At 38.4% G+C, this 19,916-nt stretch overlaps 1 protein-coding gene across 3 annotated transcripts; it reads right to left on the bottom strand.

Annotated features, from left to right (window-relative positions):
- Nucleotides 1-6,012: 6,012 nt before the first annotated feature.
- On the bottom strand, nt 6,013-15,102 carry LOC111262450 (uncharacterized). Of its 3 annotated transcripts, none has more exons than XM_022836732.2 (10): nt 14,009-15,102; nt 12,478-12,776; nt 11,545-11,788; nt 11,133-11,375; nt 10,599-10,801; nt 10,088-10,317; nt 9,212-9,437; nt 8,744-8,998; nt 7,860-8,360; nt 6,013-7,526 (listed from the first exon to the last, which is right to left on the bottom strand). In XM_022836732.2, exons 2-10 carry the CDS (start codon nt 12,736-12,738, stop codon nt 7,458-7,460), a joined length of 2,232 nt encoding a protein of 743 aa, XP_022692467.1. In that variant the 5' UTR covers nt 12,739-12,776; nt 14,009-15,102; the 3' UTR covers nt 6,013-7,457. The 3 variants fall into 3 exon arrangements, with proteins under 3 accessions (XP_022692467.1, XP_022692469.1, XP_086825245.1); XM_022836734.2 differs by having other exon boundaries at nt 11,244-11,375; nt 14,009-15,096; XM_086969119.1 differs by lacking the exon at nt 12,478-12,776 and having other exon boundaries at nt 14,009-15,097.
- Between the last annotated feature and the right edge of the window lie 4,814 nt (nt 15,103-19,916).

Raw genomic sequence — 19,916 nt, 5'->3', positions numbered from 1 at the left:
ACAATGGACCTCGTGAGGTATAGTGCCGCTAAAACAATTTCATTGCGGCTCAGTGTGTGGAGGATGCGCGACGGTCATGCTATTGTAGTTACAACTACAATTAACTTATTAACTGGTTTAGGAACTCGTACTCCTTTGGTTGGCTCGGTCACACTCTAGACGTACATAATATCGGGAAAAACTTATCTCTAAGTTTGCTGTGCGCAGAGGAAAAAAAATCATGAGAATTGGCAAAACGGCAGTCAATACGCGAATGCTATTCTAAATAATTTCATATCGACAAGTTAACGAAGTCGATCGATCTATTAATTCAGCTGTATAAATAAGATATCATATTATTATTTTATCAAGTTACATAAATCAGTTCACGAATAGGATAGCAATAATTTCATAAAAAAAGCCTGTATTTCGTGGCTCCACAAACGTCTTCAATGATACCAGTACCATGCGTTTCAGTGCAGGCCCCTTTACAAGAAACGTTTATGTTTGAGAAATATTTTTATGCTCAATACTGGTTTTCACCATGGTAGAGTTATTCTTCGCTTTTGTTGAGTAGCTAATCGGCTAAGTAATAATTTTCTTTATGACCCTGCAAATGACACACATGTACAAAAATACCTGCATAAATAGGCAAACGTAAATACAACATGGGCAGGAGTCTATAAAGCCACTAAACAATTTCTTGAAAAATGACCCATATCATACGTTCAGTATTTTAAATTGATATCGGCAAGCCGGCACAGCAAATAGCGAATACTTGATTGTAATTGTGTCTAATCTTTAACTCATGCGGGTAAAACGTACGTGTTTCTTAAAACTTTTTTTTAGACATAACTTACGTATTCAAAGGGCTACTATATTCGTTTGTTTGCTTCTAACAACGCAGGTACTAACACCAATGAAGATTGCTCTATGACGCAGACACATATCTGACAGCATCATCAGTGCACCTTCACATATATATATATATATGCAATCAGCTAAGTCAAGTTAGAACACGCCGTTGAACGGTGCTTAAGTCCACTTCGCTTCCTTTTAGTTCGCATACAACACCCGTGATACGACTGAACGGCAGCTAAAATAAATATATCGAGTAATCCCTTTCAGATAGCAAGCCATCTATTGTAAGCTTAGGGACTTACCTGCGTGTACGAAAAAATAACCGCACTGCTAATCAGGCACCGTGTTAGAAATAAGCGTTTAACAATGGACGTCACAGTGGAATCTATTGACGAGGGCCTTGGGTAACGTTCATCGCTTACGCAGCCAAATAAACACAAAAGTCAGCCTTGTTATATTCTTTCTTAAGAAGCCTCATTCAGCTAAAAATAACAATAATTAAAATGAATTTTTATTATGGAAATGCCTAATTACTAGGGGACGTATGGAGATGGCATAAATGAGAAACTTTAGTACTGCATCGTCCATTCACTGCAGAAGGGTATAACACACCAACGTTGACAATCGTACTTTGGTCCCTGCAATTATATATATATATTTATATATATAATTTAGCTTTAATAAGTTCTTTAATGGGCATGCGGCCTAAAATACTGTCTAGATCGTTTTTGCGAAAATCACATCAGCTATGATTTGACAACAGATACTAAACTTTTCAGTTTAGAAATATTTCCCTATTTAGAACAAACCCTGTTAAGTTCCACAGCTCCTCCTTTGAATCATAGCTCGTTGATTTACTTCTTGGTAGAATGTTGTATACAATATACGTAGGGTTCATTAAACTAAGCTACATATGAAGCGTATAAAATCAGACTCAGCCCTTAAATCAAAGATTTGGATACGATCGGTGATTCGGAGACAGAACGCAACTTGCAGTAAGGGCCCACGCTTTACTTTTGTTTTCTTGTTTGACATAAATGTACTGTCATATGTCCTCGTACGCTATCGCCTGACTCATACCAAATCCTATTGATTATCCTCGCTTTAATCTGATAAACCATGTCCTCTTAGGTGTAATTTTTACAGGAAGATATTACTCCATATCCGGGGGTCTTTGCGCCGGCACCTACCAGCATCGTTGACAGATGACGACATGTTATAACAGTACTTACAGCAACAGCGGCTTATCGGTGCCAAGAAAAATCCATCGCTCCTTTCCTAACAAGAATAGTTACGATATTACTCAACCATTAGTAACTGTTCAACGTAACCGGGATCGATTGCTTTTATAGTACGTTACAACACAAATGGCATTTCGAAAGACTATACTCGTGGGGTAAATAAATATCGATGATGATGCTTTTATAGTCATGACTGCTTAGTATTACCGAACTATAAATAGGCCAACTGAGAAAAGATGTCCACTGGTGCTCGAAAAAGATACTTTCAGGGGCTGGAAAAAGAGAGCTTTATAATTTACTGTAACAATCTATTGGAAAAGATTTAAGACATTGCAATGGTTCGATCTGAGTAATATCGTATCTCACGCTGGGTCAGTGAGTTTCCAAACAAAAAGTTCATTTAAATAAACAGAATTTTGGGATTTGCTCTTAGAAACCAGGAAAATGTACTTTTGTTAAAGGAGTTTCTTTAAATTAAAAGGACTGCCCGGGGTGGTTTCTAGAGAACACATTTACCAAATAATTCTTGCATCCTTCCAGCGAAATTTCATTGACACCATTAAGTGAGTTTTACAGAGATCCAGACAGATAATAGTTTAATGGTGTAATATCTGGGCTATACAGTGGCCGTTGAATGCGTTGAATTTGTCTATCCTAATTTTTTAAATTTTTGCCGGGTAGCTAAAGATGTATGAAGTATGGCATTGTCACGGTGCCAGACGACGCATTTTCCGTTCGTTAATTTTTAATTGATTTTTTTTTGCGTCAACCCGGCCATTACTACATATTGTGAAGCACATTTTTCTATTTTTTTCTGCACATTATTGTCGCATGTGATCTACTTTTCATAAAACTCACCCACTGGCTTAGAAATGGCTCAATTTCGTAGTTTCGCGGATAGAATTGCGATCGAGTAAATTCTCATGAATCAACTCGTGTGGTGCTCGAATATCGAGCTTCGTTCCTTGTCGCTAGCATTCTTCGAAAAGATTAGGATTTCTTGCTAATGGATGTTCAGTAACTTGGCGACCTCATGGCGACTCGTAAATCGGTCTCTCTTAACTTCCGCAATGATTTAGTCAACTTTTTCTGGTTGGTTGATGGCTATTGAAAGCATCTTTCATATCGAATTTCTAAAATAAAAGCGAAAAAAACATCTTTAGGTCGTTTCTGATAAGGCATTTTAGCTGTTTTTTTTTATGGCGCCTTTATCATCACAGAATTGAAAAATATAGCGATTTCTTGCAGACATTTTGCTAATCTTCACAGTGCTCTATCTTGAATCTAAATAAATTTCAACAGTTTTAACTCATCTATTACTGTCAGCTCTGAGCTTCCAGAAAATACCAACACTAACCTTATGCGACACATCTTACCTAAGATATGTGCAAACCGTCTATTTATTTTCGGTAACCGAATATATATTGTTACAAGCAAATCGGGCGGACATTAAAATAGAAGAACCTTTTAATTAGTTAGGTTAGAACTACTACTTTTAATACCTGTTAGAGTAATACCTGTCCTAATGACGTATTTTTTACACACTTCTCCCAGCATTTGGGGTGCTTTTGGACAGCCATATATTCACAATTCGTGTTTCCATATGTAATTTTTTATTCTATGGCTCCTCGAAGTAAATTGATAATCAGATACGCTTATGCAGCAATTGTTTATTTTAGAGCATGGGAAGCCCCGTAATCCACGGATTTAGATCGGGAGAACAAGCCGATTGAAGCTAACGTTAAATATTTCTTTGCTTAATCCAGACGCAGTTTAGGTATGGTGATGAAGTATGGCGTTCGTCAAGTAAGTAGACCGGGTGCTTCCGCTTGCCATACCAACAGTTCATGGGTCTCTTAAGGAATTCAAGACAGCGCGCATTCATTGTTTTATTTCCAGCAAGTATCTCGTACCAGCAGATGCCCCTTGGTATCTATTACAAGTACTGCCAACCCCTTATGTCCGAATCTACTCAATACTGCCACCGAACTCGATTTCTCTCCAAGATGACGTTATTCTACAGCCTTTTTACTCTCCAGTTGGCTGCAGGTACTGAACTCCGCCTCTACGGCAACCATCTATTTCAAGCAGGTTTTTTTTTTATTAACTAAAAATGCATGTAAAATACATTATGCGAATAATTCTACTGACCTGGAGTCGATTCCGCATTTTCAGTCTAAAATTTTGTAACACATTATATCGGCAATACCAGTTCTGGCCGACAGAGCCCTAAAAACTCCAAGTTCTGCTTTCGTAAAAAGCCTCCTCAATTGCGACGATGCTTTCCTTGTTACCTTTTTGTTGTCCTTCAAGACTCTGATCTCCGTTTTTGAAATGTTTGCACCGCTCACGTACTGCGTCCTTTTTGCCGCATTTTTGCACCAATATTCGATGAATTTCCGCAGCACTGTGATCTTCAAGTAATAAGAATTTCCCCACTGACCGTTGATCGTTGAAATTAAAAGGTATTTTTCCCGAACTATTTTCTCCAAAAAAAACTGTTTTCATTTTTAGAAGACAATTACATTTCTCATTAAATTCCGTCTGCTGGCGGCGCGTAGTTCAAAAGCTGTTAGATTTTAAAGTCTACCGAAATCGCTTGCGACAGCCTGATATGTATGTTATTTGGCCAATCTCTTGCATGTCCTTATGGACGGTAAAATCATTAACACATGTGACCCGTGAACATCCCCGGTGGTAATATCCCATGTGGAAGTAACAAATTGTATTGCGCTAACATGCTCCACGAAATGGATAGAGTTATAAGAGTTACACGTTGTGTGAAGCTACAAATCTGACTAAAAAAAAGCACTTTGTTATAAAAATGCCTTACATAACCAAAACACTTTTCTGCAATGACAATACTGTACAGAATTATTCTAAGTAATGTTAACCTATCCCAGAGGCAAAGCGTAGCTGCCTAAATTAAAAATCCGCTCGAACGCGATTACACCGATGCGTTTTCTAAGGACGTTTAGCGGGATGATCTGGGTTCGAAGGCGAGCGTTCTGATATCCTCTAAAATATAGTTCAATAATTATTCATTTCCAGCCTTCTCAAGGGCAGACTTCTCAAAATTAAGGTTCCTTTGTTATGGAATTTTTATGCCTATGTAGCTGATACCGTATCAAATCAATTTCTTCCGACATTTAAGACTGTAATGTGCCGCTTCTGAAATAAGCTTGTTAGATTATGTTCATTGCCTGCCTCTAGTTGTTATCAAAGTAAATTATAATATAGTGATAGCTTTGCCAATTACGGAAACTTGGCCAAACGCATCAATGAAGTGAGCATGCAAAATCTACAGGAACTTCTGATTTTGTCATTTTCTAATGCCACTAAGTAGTACCGGGCATACTAACGAATTCTAGGATAAAGTTGTTTTCCATATAGAGAGCCTGATTTCGTAAATTCGTACTTTTCAGGCAGTATGAATGCCTAGAATCCATGGCGTCATTTAAACAGGATAAAAACAATCGTCTCTGCTGGGCACATTAAAAGCGTATTACCAATTGCACAGCAAATAAAATCAAATCAAGTGAACAAAAGCAGATTCGATTTTAGCTTTGCTCGGCACGTTGTAGTGAGATAAAGTTAAGCTATCTTTAGCCTTACAAAAATACCAAAAGGTTTGGCTTATATATACCAATTACAATTTTAGAAGTAAAAAAGAATTTTAGAAGTAAAAAATATTATAAAGTTTTATATACCAATTACAATTTTAGAAAAATTGTAATTGGTATATAAAACTTCTTAGCATTTTTTACGGTGAAAAACTAACCTGCATTTTCATTGGGAGGTATAGTAACCGTTTTCGAACAAGAATGCAATGCCCACTTCTATGACTCTATTATTTCTATTTGTTTATTATATTATTATTATATATATTACTATTGTTTCACGTTTTTCTGTGGTTCACAGATAAGACAAGTTTTTCTTCGTTGAAAAAGTTCCAGTTTATTATTAAATCGTCTCAAAACTAACCTGTTCGTATACAACTTTCGATGCGTGTCACGTTTACTGATTAGGCGAACTGAACAAGCGATCAGGGAGTAGCTATAAACAAATAGAGTCGTTCTATACGATACAAAATGTGTTTGTTGTTGAATAAATTTCTCTATTCACACAGAATGGGTAGTTATGCATCCTTGGTCGGACTCAATACAGCAGCCCCTGGTCTCTATCACTCGTAGGCACTTCGCCGTCTAAAGTAGCACGTAAAAATATTCAAAGCGGTTAACGATCTGTCGGCGTAAGTTTGATATTAAACGCTTACAGGTCCGTCGGCAAATTTCCTGACCGAAAAGGATGCGCAAGTGAAACGCTTATTGTGTTCCAGCTGTTCAAATGTTAAAAAGAATGAGAGAGTACAGGGTAAAAAACGCAGTGTAGGAAGGCATTGACTTAGCAACACAGCTAAATTACATACATTTACAATTATCTTCAGAAATTGTTATCATTATGTGAACCAAAGCAATATGTCCGTATTATGTTCAAAACATTGCAAACAATACATTTCTTATTAAAACTAATGTGTAGTGTTTATCTCTCGTGGATTCGTCCTTCTATTGTTCCTAAGTTGACTATTCTTTACCAGCAAATGAAGCGCAAATCATACACAATTATCCGTTCTATATAATTGTAACCGTAATATATTTTTAATCATATTCTTCTAATAATTTTTTGTTTGTTTTTTTACATGTTTTCACCCCTGCATTTTCAGCAAGTGCAACCAGATGGAAATACGAGCAGAAATCAGACTTCTACTGTCTTGTCTTAATTGAAAATAAATACATACGTAATTAATTAAAAGGTAATTAAATACAAATGACAATGAACGCTATTATGGATGAACTAAATAGCGATTTCGTTATGATCGTGATGGTTTTGCCTTATTGTCACGTACGTGTCTATAATAGATTTGATTTAATGTAGATAAGTTAATTATTGTTTCCTTAGTAAACTGTACACTGTTTCTACCGTTTTCATTATTTTTTCTTTTGTTTGTACTTAACAACCTGGTGAACACCACAGCTTTTTGTCCACTCGATTTGACTGCATTCCTTTGTAACCTACGAGCTCTGCCTCTTAATCAGCTTGCGTCCTAGAAAATTGGGGTAAATTCGTAAAAAATTATACCGTTTCCTCTAAATTGTTACCTGCAGCCGTTGAATTCGCGACTGATTTCACTACCTTCTCCATAATAGAAACCACAGAACATATTTGTCTCGTCGACCTTCTCTTACATCTGCCACACCTTCCTTGGCTTTCTTATCTCTCATTCGGTACAGATTAGCTTATTAATCGAGGAGTTGTAGGAGTCTTGACTCAAAGGCTCCTTGTTTGGTCATCCTTGATCCCCAAAGGATCCCTGGTTTAATGTCTTTTCTTGTTCTTTTTCTTAGCATCTTTCTTACTGGAACCGCTGTTTGCTTGCTGCGCCTCCTGAAGTGGACAAATCAGAATCTTGTTAAAATTTACACTACTTCTTTAGACTTAATTTTCGCTTGATTTACATTAATTTTAGTTTTTATAGTAAATATTAAAAAACGTTTACCTTTATGATCACTAAGATGATTTTGATATAATGAAATGAAATGAACAGATGCAAGATGAAATGATAAAAGAAACAGATAACAACGACTAACTAACGCGCTAACAACGACTGCCAGATTTTACCCAATTTATTGTCCTGAAAAAAAGTGGTAAGCAATATCAACAAATTAAGAATACTGACAAACTGAAAACAAAAATAGAGGTCTAGCATAATTCCCATGCCTGGCTTTCTTCCGGCAAAATTCCGGTATCCGTATTGTCATCGTTTATTGTGACAGCCTCAGGTACCGGCCCCTCAGCTATTCCTTCGGGGGTTTGCTCAATATCTTGCGAAACTTTCTGTGCAACTTCAGTACTTCCGGCTAACTCTGATTGAACTTCCTTTTGTCGAACCTTCAATGCATGCTTATGCTGTTCGATCTCCCTTTGTTTTCTGAGTAGCTCTTCCTCGAGTTTGATTTTCTCTTCCGTAACGACTTGGCTGGCGACACTTGACTCAAGTTCGGCCATATCCTTGTTTGTGATTCGTAATTTATCTTGTAGTGAACGGCAAAGTCGTGAAAGAGTTTCAACTTTGAAATCACTTTTGGTCTTTTCTTGGAACACTCGAGCCGTTGCGAGATTGGCCTCTTCCCACCGTTGTTTCCATTGAAGAGCTTCTTTTTCAAATTTGCGAGTCTGTTTACCCATCGATTCGACTTCGCCCTTGAAATCAGTGAACATCTGTAATCGGAAGTAATAGATTACGTCCTTGTTAAGCACATGTCTCAAGATATTGGTTTGTCGAGCTCTGTTGGGTTGAACCAGATGGCAGATCTAGATCAATTTTAACCTCAATATTTCACGTCCAGCACCTTCTTTAAAAACTGCTTTAAACAGCTGCAACGCTTTTTTTTTTGGATTGTCATGCTGCAACTTTGTAATTCCTTACAAAAATGCATTGGTATCAACTCATAACGTAAGTAAATTTAATCAGAACACTGAGTGAGATGTTATTATTGCTAGTACCTGACGTGCAAGTTTCAACCGGCGCTGTTTCGGCCACTTTAAGAGATACAACAATAACAACTGAGGTGCAAAATTCACGGTTACAGTTCATTATGTACCTTATTGCTGGACACGATCGCCTCCTGGAACTCTTCGTACTTGTCGTTGTGCAGTTTTAACTGTTCTCGAAGTAGAATTTCGTTTCGGAGCGAAGCCTTAAGTTGCAATTGCATCTCCTTTGTGGCGGTCTCAAGCAATTTTCTTGAGTGCTCCACTTCCGTCACGTCTTTTTCACGAAGAAGTTGCGCTTCGCGAAGTTTGGCCATTGCGAGGTCAGCTTCGATAGTTTTCTGTTTTAGCATATTTTCCGAGTGCTGCATGAATAGCAGATGTATATAAGTATATATTCATAAAAATATGGGCAATGGAAAGGTTCGTCAGCTTCTAATAAAGAAACATTACAGGGCAAAGCTCTTACAGCATTTACTAATATGTATGCATTGTACATACGGTAAGAAAGACCCACTAATGAACCTCTTATTTTGCAGACAGCTTTTTGGGTTTCTTCCTTCTTTCAGCTCGCTTACCTTCTCCCAGATATCGTAATGATTAACAAGCGTCCGAAGCTTGCCAGCCAACTGAGCATTGTCTTGCCGCAATTTAGCAGAAGTCTCTTGAGTATCGGCCATCAGGGTGGAAATATCAGTCAAGGTCGCTTGGAATTTCGCAGCAATATGCTTCCGCTTCTCTTCTTCCTCGCGGCGACGTAAAGCCGATTCCTCCTTGATGGCATTATTATGTTTTTGCAGCTCTCTATAAAAGCGGGAACAAGAACCGAACAGCGAAGCATTTCCCAGCTTAATATAGAGTGTATGAGTAAATACGCAGATCATGGTAAGCTCGTCACAATGGTTTCTATATATTCGTGATGGTCGAAAGAAGGCGCTTACTACGTGTTTACCCTCGAAAACATTTTTTTTAATTCATTAGAACACCTGTTAGTAATCTAATAACATTATCATTCGCGCTTAACGTAAGAGGAGTCTTTGGCTCAACGAGCTTTAGTGATGACTGCAACGATAATATAGTGAACTTGTCTTGTTTGTAGAAAAGGGAGCTGTATGGCACAGGAAAAGGGCACCGTGTGTATATATATACATATATATGAACACAACGTTAATATATTTTTTAAATAAACGCTCCACGAAACGCACTTATACCAAAGTGTGTTTCATGTCTACATATACAATATTTGTGCATTGTTTTTCTTACAAGCGGAGCTGACTAGCATAGCACTATCTAGAAGATAGAAAACAACCTACCTACACTTAAAATTATCAAAGACTAATAGAAAATAACCTGCCTACACTTAAAATTATCAAAGACTAATAGAAAATAACCTGCCTACACTTAAAATTACCAAAGACTAATAATACCATCATCTGTAATCATCGTTAACGTACCGACAAAGCCCTTCAAGGCGATCCCTCGCCAACAACGAGCGGTTGTTCTCTTTCTGACTTGCCTGGAATTGCTTTTTCCACTTTTCTGCAGTGGCCTGCGTTTCCCTGAGCTGCTCTAACGTCTCATAGTGCAGTTCGCATAGAGCGCGGAGTTTACTCTCGACTGTATCAATATCGCCAAGGCTACGCAATACGCTCTCAACAGCCTTTTTTTTTGAACTTGCCGATAACTGAAAACAGACGGAATTTGATTACAGTAAAAAAATGTAATCGTCATCTGCACTAAATAATTTGTTTGGAAAATCGCGTAGTGAAGCTGCGTACGATAATCACTCATTTGTTAATTATACTCAATTTAGATGCGCTTTATCCTGAATAAAGTACGTGCTTAGGAATAGGAGTTAATAGCATTATATATTGAGAACAACCGATTGCCCTGCTCCGTACCCCATGTAGATAGATTAATACTAACAAAAAAAATCTGAATCTAACATGTCGAAAGGTCTATTACCTTTTTTGCAGGTTCCTGTTTGCTGAGATCGCAGATTCGATCTTGCAAAGCGCGGTCCTTGTCCTGGCCAGATAAACCAGAGGGAGGTGGCGTAGCGCTCTTTGAATTCGCGCGTTTTTCCCGTTTTCCGGCGGTTCCCAAGGACGAACCGCTTCCTACAGGAATAGGGGTTCGGGCCTCGGGTTCAACTTCTTCGGTCATACCTAACATAAGCGTTTATATTATTTCATGCGGTGCATGCCTTCCGACATGAGTTATGCGCCATTCGATAGGTATAAATGTAGCAGATGCGGGGAGCTGTGTGACGGATACCCCGCCAGTGTACTAATTTGACCTTACAAAAAAAGAATCATCTTAACTGTCTTAAAAATGTCTCAATTTACAATTTTAAATTCGTTTATGGAACTTTTTAATAGGAAACGTCGTTGCGCAATAGTTGTTTTCATCTAACTCGAATTTTATCGAGCTGAATTGAATTGAAATGAAATAACTATTATTTCTTAGGAACCACAGTTAAATTATTCCTTAACTTACAGTACCTATAAAATGTAGATAGAAAGCGGCGATGTACAACATCATAATATTGCATGTTAAAATGGTAGCCATACGAAAAAAGAACGAGGGCAGGTGACTTATTGTCCATACACTCTTTCGTTGACCTGTGAACTTCTGCAGTAAGCGCTGCCAGCTTCTCGCCAATGTTTTTTTCGATTTTGAGGCATTCTTCCTCGCACAGTCGGCGCTCTTGAAGCACCTTAAGTACATCGCCCTTAACGCCTGTACGAGAGACAATTAACGACATAATACAATTGTATCCTTAGAAAAAGTTCAACTAGTAAAAGGTCGGAATATTTTGCTAAGAATATTTATCCGTTCGTGGCTTGTTTTTAATTTTGAATATTACTACAATTATTTTAAGCAGTAAAATACCTAACATAAAACATACCCTGTGCACTGCCTCTGCATTCAAAGAGGATCTTATTTAGTCCGCGAATTTCTTTTTCTGATAATCGCTGTTTCTCCAGCGCGTCCTTTTTCTGTGTCACTGAAGCTAGTTCCTCGGCTGGCGTAAGACCTGAAGTAGCCTGATTTTTTGCAAGTGTTTCTTGCTCAATAAATCCGTCCTGTTTTTCGGCGACATCTAGCTTCAAATCGTCTGGGCTTGATTTGGGTTCACCCGAACCGATTTTCTGAAAGTAAAATGTATGAAATAAATTGTACCAATTAATCTTTGAATTTTTTACTGTGATGACTATCCCAACGGCTGGTTTACGTTGAAACAAAAAAGGCTGCCAGTACCAATCAGATCCACAAAGATCCAGATATTGGAGGCGAATAATTTCTGGCCATATTATGCATTCTAATCTCCCATTATCGTAAATCCTCTTTTGCACTTTATGACTGTGTACTTAAATTCGGTTGGTGCATAAACAGATAGAGTCCATTCACGTAGTTTGCCATATAAAGTAGTAACAGGGAGTAAGTACACAATTGGTAAACAAAAATTTTTAATACATCATTAAGCTACTAGTAGCAAACAGTCAAACTGCATAAATAATCCGTGTATTAACTGCGCACTTGCTAGCATCTCTTAGACGGTAATCTGGCTGACCCTACGCCGCAATTCGATTTGCAAAACATTGTTTATTTAAACGTTCGTCAACAATAATCTGACTGAACCCTAAATGCAGATTCTACGTTTACGTAATAGAGGAGTTCGATTACTGAACTTAGGAACACATGGTGGTCTGGGTTCAAAGCCCGGGGTGGAAACACTTTGTTTATGTCGGAAGGGGCCGTCAACTCTCTGAAGCAATACTCAACTAACACAATGCTGTACGTATAGTTCGAAACATTTACTTAGGTCCTCTGATTATACCTGCTCTTTCGCTGCTGGCCAAGGAGTGCTCAGTTCCATAACGCCGATCGCAGTTTCCTGCGCTTTCGAGATAACCTTGACGACGTCAGCTACAATAGCTTCTGTTACTAGAGGTTTCTCGGATTCAGATATTTGGGCCTCTAACTGGTGCTGTTCTGGTGTTTGTTCATGATTTTGTTTCTGGCTCGGTGTGCTTTTGTTTTTTTCGTCATCTTTGCCTCCCAGTCCACTTGACGGAATGGGTGAAATTACATCAGACATAACAATATTAAAATTGTCTCACTTGGCGCAAACTATTTCTGAAAATAAAAATGAAAATAGTATATCAACAATAAGACAAACGAGAAAATTGTTATAAACCGTTGGATTTGTAAGTAGGTCCTAGCGGTACATATGGTAATCGATTATGATCACCATAGACTCTGATATCCATGAATGTGTCCTAGGCGAAAAAGGCAGTCACTCGTTTCTCAAAGCATGACTGAGTCTCTAAGTAAAATATAGTGTTTCCAAAAGAACATTACCAAAGAACACAGCCGCGATTTAGTGGTATAACGTTATATGATATTCGTAAACCTATAGAAGACACAGCTATAACGGGCATTTGAACTGGAAATAAAAATACTTCAGTATACGAAACAGATCCGCAGGGTATGTCTTTTTTCTATTAACATAACTAGTTCTTATTACCCTATGGCATGACATGTCGTTTGCCAGCGTCGTGGTTAACATTTTCTTTATGACGTCTAGTTTGCAATCCCTCTAATTTATAATCTATAATAACAATAAACACGAGGTCTCTGCATAGTAGTAGTAGTTTACGCAAGTAAAGCCTGTATAAGCACCCATTTGTTATACTATATCTAATGCAATAGACTTTAATAAAAAGAAAACTGAATTTAAATAGCTTTTATAAATCAATTGCAACATTAAGGAACAACGTATACTAAATATCTTAAGCCTAAACATCTGAGATCGCCAGCTAATCTTTTCGATTATGTTTATCTGTAATATATGTATAGACGATGATGTTTTGCATTTATTTCGTTTGATTCTATTGGTCATATTAAAAGCACGTACGAAACTTTGCTAACTGTAATTTATCCCCGATAAAAATAAAAAGTTAAGGCAGAACAAAGCAATGTACGTTCCTGTCAACAAATTGGACGTAAAATGTAGGTAGTCTAAAAAGTTACCCTCTTTAGTTTCGACAAACATTACTCTAACTGACACGCTTAGCGCTTGTGGTTGAATCCTGATTATTAGAACGTGGTGCCGGCAATATGCAGCTTCTATACCGCAGAGTCACAGGCACGTTTGTTGGAAAATGTCCAGAGATATCCATATTCTCAGTTTCAAACTCGACGCACACGCGGTGCTCGCGAACGAACTTTACGAGGTTACCAGCTCAAGCACGTCGATTAGTTCAGCTTTGGAATTATATTCAGGTTAGTTATCTATACTATCAAACTGTAGTACCAAAAAAAAGCTGTTGATGGAGGCAAAAACGGTAGACAGCGCTTCTACTTACCTTAGTCATGCAGCAAAAGATGCAAGGAGAGGATATTTAGAACGAGGCACTCCTTTTTCAGTACTAGCTTGGTATTAGTAGCGGCACCAACGAAACTGCCGCTACCGAGAGCAGCTGCAACCCTGACAGGGTTTAGGTTTCCACCCTCCGCGTAACAGTCACAGACGACGTGATTCTTTAGCACGCGAAATGCCAAGCGGTCAACCGTAGCACAATAGTACGTTACATCAGATCTTGTCTGACTCCTGGTTTGGTTTGTCTAACTGAGTGCGTCCAAGTATACACCGTATACTCTAATCTGATCTGACTCCTAAACTGGTCACTAAGAAGCATTCGACTGCCACGGCGGTAAGGGCGCGAGGCGCAAGAGTGTAGAGTGGGTGAACTATACGGAAGTGCACAGAGACCACAACATCGACCAACAGATCTCTACCGCGGAACAGGTTCGAGCAGACTATCGGTCCAGCTGGAGGCTGTGTAAGCAAATGGCCGTCGGTTAGGTAGTGCTTTCGGGTAAAGCCGTCGGACTCTGTGGAACAGGCTATCGCCGGGTTGAAATATCGATACTGCATAGTGAACGAAGCCGGGACTGGTGTTGTAGCAGACCACCTCGCTAGCGGCTCACACGGCATAAAATTCATTGTGATGATTTTAAACAAGAATGCGCGCGAATGGGCAGTATTGATTGAGATGGAATAAAACAGCATGTTTGTAAAACACTTGTTTTACAACACACGAAGACTTGTTACATGGCGCAATGTTTGACGTCCGAACTTACGACCAAAGTGAGGTAGTCCAAGACACTTCCTACGACACAGTCACTTTAAGCCGTGACTAACAGCAGCACCGAATGTGAAACCTGAAACAATCATTTAACTTGTGGAAAGTGTTTCCATGTTTTTCATGTGGACTGAAGTTACGTCAGAAAATCAGTTTGAGCAAACTACCCTATTATTCGTATTTCGAAACGATTGAATTTAAACATTTGCTTAAGAATTGATAAATCGAAGACAGACATGTCAGTATGAACCAGACAATGATCATAAGCACAATGGCGTGTTGATATGTTATTCCCTTATCTGTAGTGTTGTTTATTCCTAATTTATTAAAGTGTTATTACAATTATTTATTGTATACATCGATATAATAAACAAATTTGATTGGGAAATGAATAAAATGGACAATAAGGTTCGGTCCAAATAAGCTAAGGATAGGATTTCGGAGCAGGGGGTCCTCAACTTAATCTCAATTTATGGTACTGCCGCGGGGACAACCGAAACGACGAGGCTTGTAAAACCCAACCTAAAATGCAGTTCATCTCCACTTGTAGCAATTATAGTTCGAATAAGAAAAAACCTATTAACTTCCTTATGTTTTCTTCGTATGGAAAAAAGATCTCGATTTTCACAATTTTAGCCAATGTATATTTAGGCCCGAAAGCACTTTATACAACAAAATATAGAAGTAAACATTGTCTCAGTAGCTTTGTTAACAACGGAACGGGACGTTTTCACAGCCATTTCCGGCTGACGAGACACAGATGCCATCGACGAGCTACGCTAGAATTTATAACTAGTATTCATACATGTTATTTCATATGACGTATTTATCAAATATGATGAGAAAAGCGCCTGACTTCGAGTGGCCAATATTACGCTTTGCAGTTATTCATTTGCAGCACAAGACTTCTCTTAAAGGACACAGTTCTATAAGAAAATTTAAAAAATTCGAACATAACAATTGTAGTGATATGATCAGTAATAATAATTCGAATATAATAAGTATAATATAAATAGTCGCTAAAAAGCAGCCTCGATTAGGGCAGCATTCTGCTCAGCTGTTTAGGCAGCCAAAATGGCGGCGAGACTGAAGCCTTCACAAAAATTAATATTTACCATAATGCATACTGCGCCTTCAAATGGCAGACTTTATTAGCTATGAGTTTGACGACAATCGTTTGCCGAAGTATGCGGTAAAGGCGAAAGCCGAATGCATGATCCTTATATTGTAAATAAATAAATTAAGCATAATACGTGTCTCAGTCGATTCGAAACTCAGAGTACGAAAATCGACAACACGAGTCCTATCAGCCGCCGCTACGACCTAATAAATTCGCGTCATTCGCCCTTGCGAACAAAATGTGGGAACGTAATTGCTATATATACATATATATATATATATATATATATATATATATATATATCTTGCAAACGGTTTATAGTTACAAATTACACACTAGTTTTTGCTTACAAATGGCAAATTAATCTATAAAAAAAGTTTATTATTGATTTAATAAGTTGCTGATAACAGTGGGCTATTTGGGGATAAACCTCAACGGGTATTTCACTCTAGTTACGGTTACCAAATTTTCATACATCGTCGGTTTTCTGGTGTGGACTTTATCTATAGAACATTTAGTTAAGGAAAAGTTCATTGGCGTCGTGTCTAGCAGACGGAAAGAGCATTTGATGGGACGTATTCGTCCAACCAATCCGGTTGAAGGATTCTTATCAAGATGTGCTTCTATGACAATGGTATACAATAGTATATAAGGCATGATTATGATGATGACGCTGGTAGAATGCAAGTGTTCGCTCTTGCTGGAAGCAAAATTCAATCTTCACTAAAGTCTTTCCAAACGTGTAGAAAAACTGGTTCTTGTATAAATACAAGTGCACATGTCTACATAGTCTCTTGGGATATTGTTTTGCATATATAAAAATATGAGATCTGTTTATAAGTAGGCGGAGCGAGGTCGGAGCTCTATGCGAAGTCTGCATGTAAAGCTTTAGGACATAGTATTAATACTACTGGAATGACTAGAAGCAGCGAGCGATACTGTTACACTGTGAAATGGTAGGAAACAGAAAAAAATAGGAAAACGATAATGTATGAGTTTGGCCACCTTTATGAGAACTTCATAGAAGAAAATAGAGATTTGAAAATGGCTAGGCAGCTGTTCTAACAGCAACTTGAAATAACCGTCTTTTCGGTTAGATGCGCCCTGTTTGCTCTTTTACCCTAGTGCCGGTTTTGAACAAAAAGCCACAACGGAGATCTATAGGGTACTTTCTAGCCTTAACTTATTCTGCTAGCATTCGCTATACTAGAGAACTTTTTACTGGCCTTTTTACATTTATCGGCTTACTTCATCATTCGGTCCGGGCCGAATTAGATGCGCAAATATGCCTCGACCCTCGTGACATCTGAGATGGTTCAGGTTCAAGACCGTATCCCTGTGTGGATGTAAAAACAGCGGGTTTGAGATTGGGCATAGGCGTTCTTTGATTCTTGTTAAAAGAGTGTACCGTCTAAAACGATGCCTCAAAGTAGTAGTGAACGTGAAATTCGAATGTAAAACCCAGGCCATCAAGCAATTTCCGCCTATAGGGTATAATTAGACGGGCTATAGGTACTTCACGCACTCAATGGATGAACAGCTGGACATAAGGGATCGTGACCGATTATTTAGTCCAATGAGGCCTGATGAGTCCTTCACATACTCAGCGTCATAATACATACGCTCGTAATATGCTTATTGCTGCGTCAAAGCTGTACGAATTCAATGGATATAGATAGTGCCTGTGCTAATACCACATAACGGGAAAGAGAAGCCGAACATATGGATTTAGACTTAAAGTCGGGGTAGAAACAAACAAAAAAAATGGGCATCCGAGGAATCGTTAGAAGGCATGTTGTCCCTTCTATAAGCCTACAAACTTCCTGAGGTAATGGATGTTAAACGAGGAGTTTATCTACTAGATACTAATAATTATCATCATCGCCGTCATACATTAATAAATTGGTAGAGGTGATTCTAAAAGGAAAAACTGAAACCTACAATAAAAAGGGTAAAAAGATTGTGCGACAGGCATAAAAGCCAATTTCCGATGGGAATTTTTTAAGTATTCTAGTAAAAAGCTTATATCACTCCCTTGAATTGTGATGCGAATGGTCTCCTAGTAGAAACGGAGCAGATCCGAGTTTGGCGACTGGCGGTTTGGGTTTAGTCGGCGCAAATCGAACATTATAAGGAAATTTTAATTGTGGAGCGTGAGGGCTAATGCATTATAAAATGTTTCATGCGCTAGTTTCACAGCACGCTGCAGTATGTCGAGGGTATTAAACACGGAATCAGGGGATTTATTCGTGAAAGAGGTTTTCACCAATATTAGGTCAGTCTGTAACAGGTAGAGTATTGACGAATCGACAAACGAGCTATGTGCGGGAGTCATGTGCTTGCAGCGACAGTCTGGGTGTAGAAACATTCGAAGATTGCGCAATGCATATGTCAAAAAAAGAACAACAACATTAATAACGAAGAGAACGACAATTATGTCAACAAATCTCCACAATGAGATCTAAACAGAGTTCGGATCTACATTTTTATGTACTATTCCCTGTCCAGGAATAACAATAACAACACAACAATCGTGTCTTCGTATTTGAATCGAATGCTGTAAGCAGTAGCTAATTAGGGATTATACATGTATAACTAAGGCTATTCATTTGGCACTTATAACATATATTCACTGTTGTGACGTAATGCAGAACCTGGACCAGGAGGAATATAGACTGGAAGTGACACACGGCTTTGACACAACGGTGAAATCAGTGCACGTATTGATCAATCAGGTATAATAAAGCTGCCCTGACCCGAGAGCTGTGCGGACATGAAATGGCTGGCAGCACGTTCGGCATTACTTGTAAGGATGTTGTGTCTATTGTAAGTAAGAGGTATTATATACTGCACTGGAGAAAGTTTAGCAATAACCCCGGTTAGTCGCCCTAAAAGTTAAAGGATTTCCAAGGGGCGGATACGGCGAATCATTATGTCGGGAACTCGACGCGTGTAGAAAGAACCCAATGTACAAGCAATTGCAAGCACTGTACTCATATGTCCCCAGTTACCACTATAGAAACGGCTCATGCATTATCGAAAAATTATTTAGTTTTGCAGGTGCTCTTACCGTGATAGCCAAACAAAGATGTTAAACTATTATCAAGACTGTGTATTATCCCAAAAAAAAATGTAAGGAGGTAACTTCGAAGTTCGTAGAAATAACCTGTATAAACAGTGCCGGGGACGTATGCGCTCTCAGTCGTCTTAGCTTGAATAGGATACCGTCGCAGAATAATCTGGACAAGCTCGTCGATCAATGTTCATAAAGCGTTCATTACAACCTTGTGTGTATGTTTATTGCATAATGTTCCTTTGAGTAAGAGTGCTTTATAGTAGTAAGTCGTGAACAAGCGTTCGGCACAGGAAAATCCACTAGTTCAGACAAGTCGAAACTCACGAAACGGAATAAGCAATACAGAAACTGTGTCTGTGGTAGTCGTTACGGCTTGATTTAACTGCGTCTCGTATCATAATGGCCACTTGCTTTAAAAATCTGGCCAACGAAATTTACCAATTTAAGAAATCGCGGAGTCATACCAAAAGTGACGCACATCTTAGATCAAGCCATTGGCAAAAAAAAGTTCGGTTTCAAAAAACTCTCTGCAATCACGTAGGTACGGTTCAGGAAATGAACAACTGCAGATCTCGAAGATGACGTCTTAGCGGGAACTGAGAATAAAACTTCAGCGTATTTTATTTCAGAGATTAGAGATAGAAGCGAGGCTATCCAATTGTATGAACGTACGCTAAGACAGAACGGCTCAGGCGTTCGCCGAGCAGAGTGCTTAGTTGTAGAGTAGTTGTTTGCCCAGTTTCCAGGTTAATCAACAAGCATCTTCCTTTGACCAGTAACGAAGACCTATAATATTTTGTTAAACTTGCACAACCCTTTAATATTGTACCAGTTCAGTAAATAAACATTATAATAAATACTACATTAATGCACAGATGCAATTCTGCACCGTGTAGATTTGTCAACAATTTGATTAAATTAATGAGATTATA

This window comes from Varroa jacobsoni, unplaced genomic scaffold, assembly GCF_002532875.2.
Source record: "Varroa jacobsoni isolate VJ856 unplaced genomic scaffold, vjacob_1.0 scaffold_663, whole genome shotgun sequence".
Lineage (NCBI taxonomy): Eukaryota > Metazoa > Arthropoda > Arachnida > Mesostigmata > Varroidae > Varroa > Varroa jacobsoni.
The sequence above is the reverse complement of the archived record's forward strand: the minus strand, read 5'-3'. Positions and strand labels throughout refer to the sequence as shown.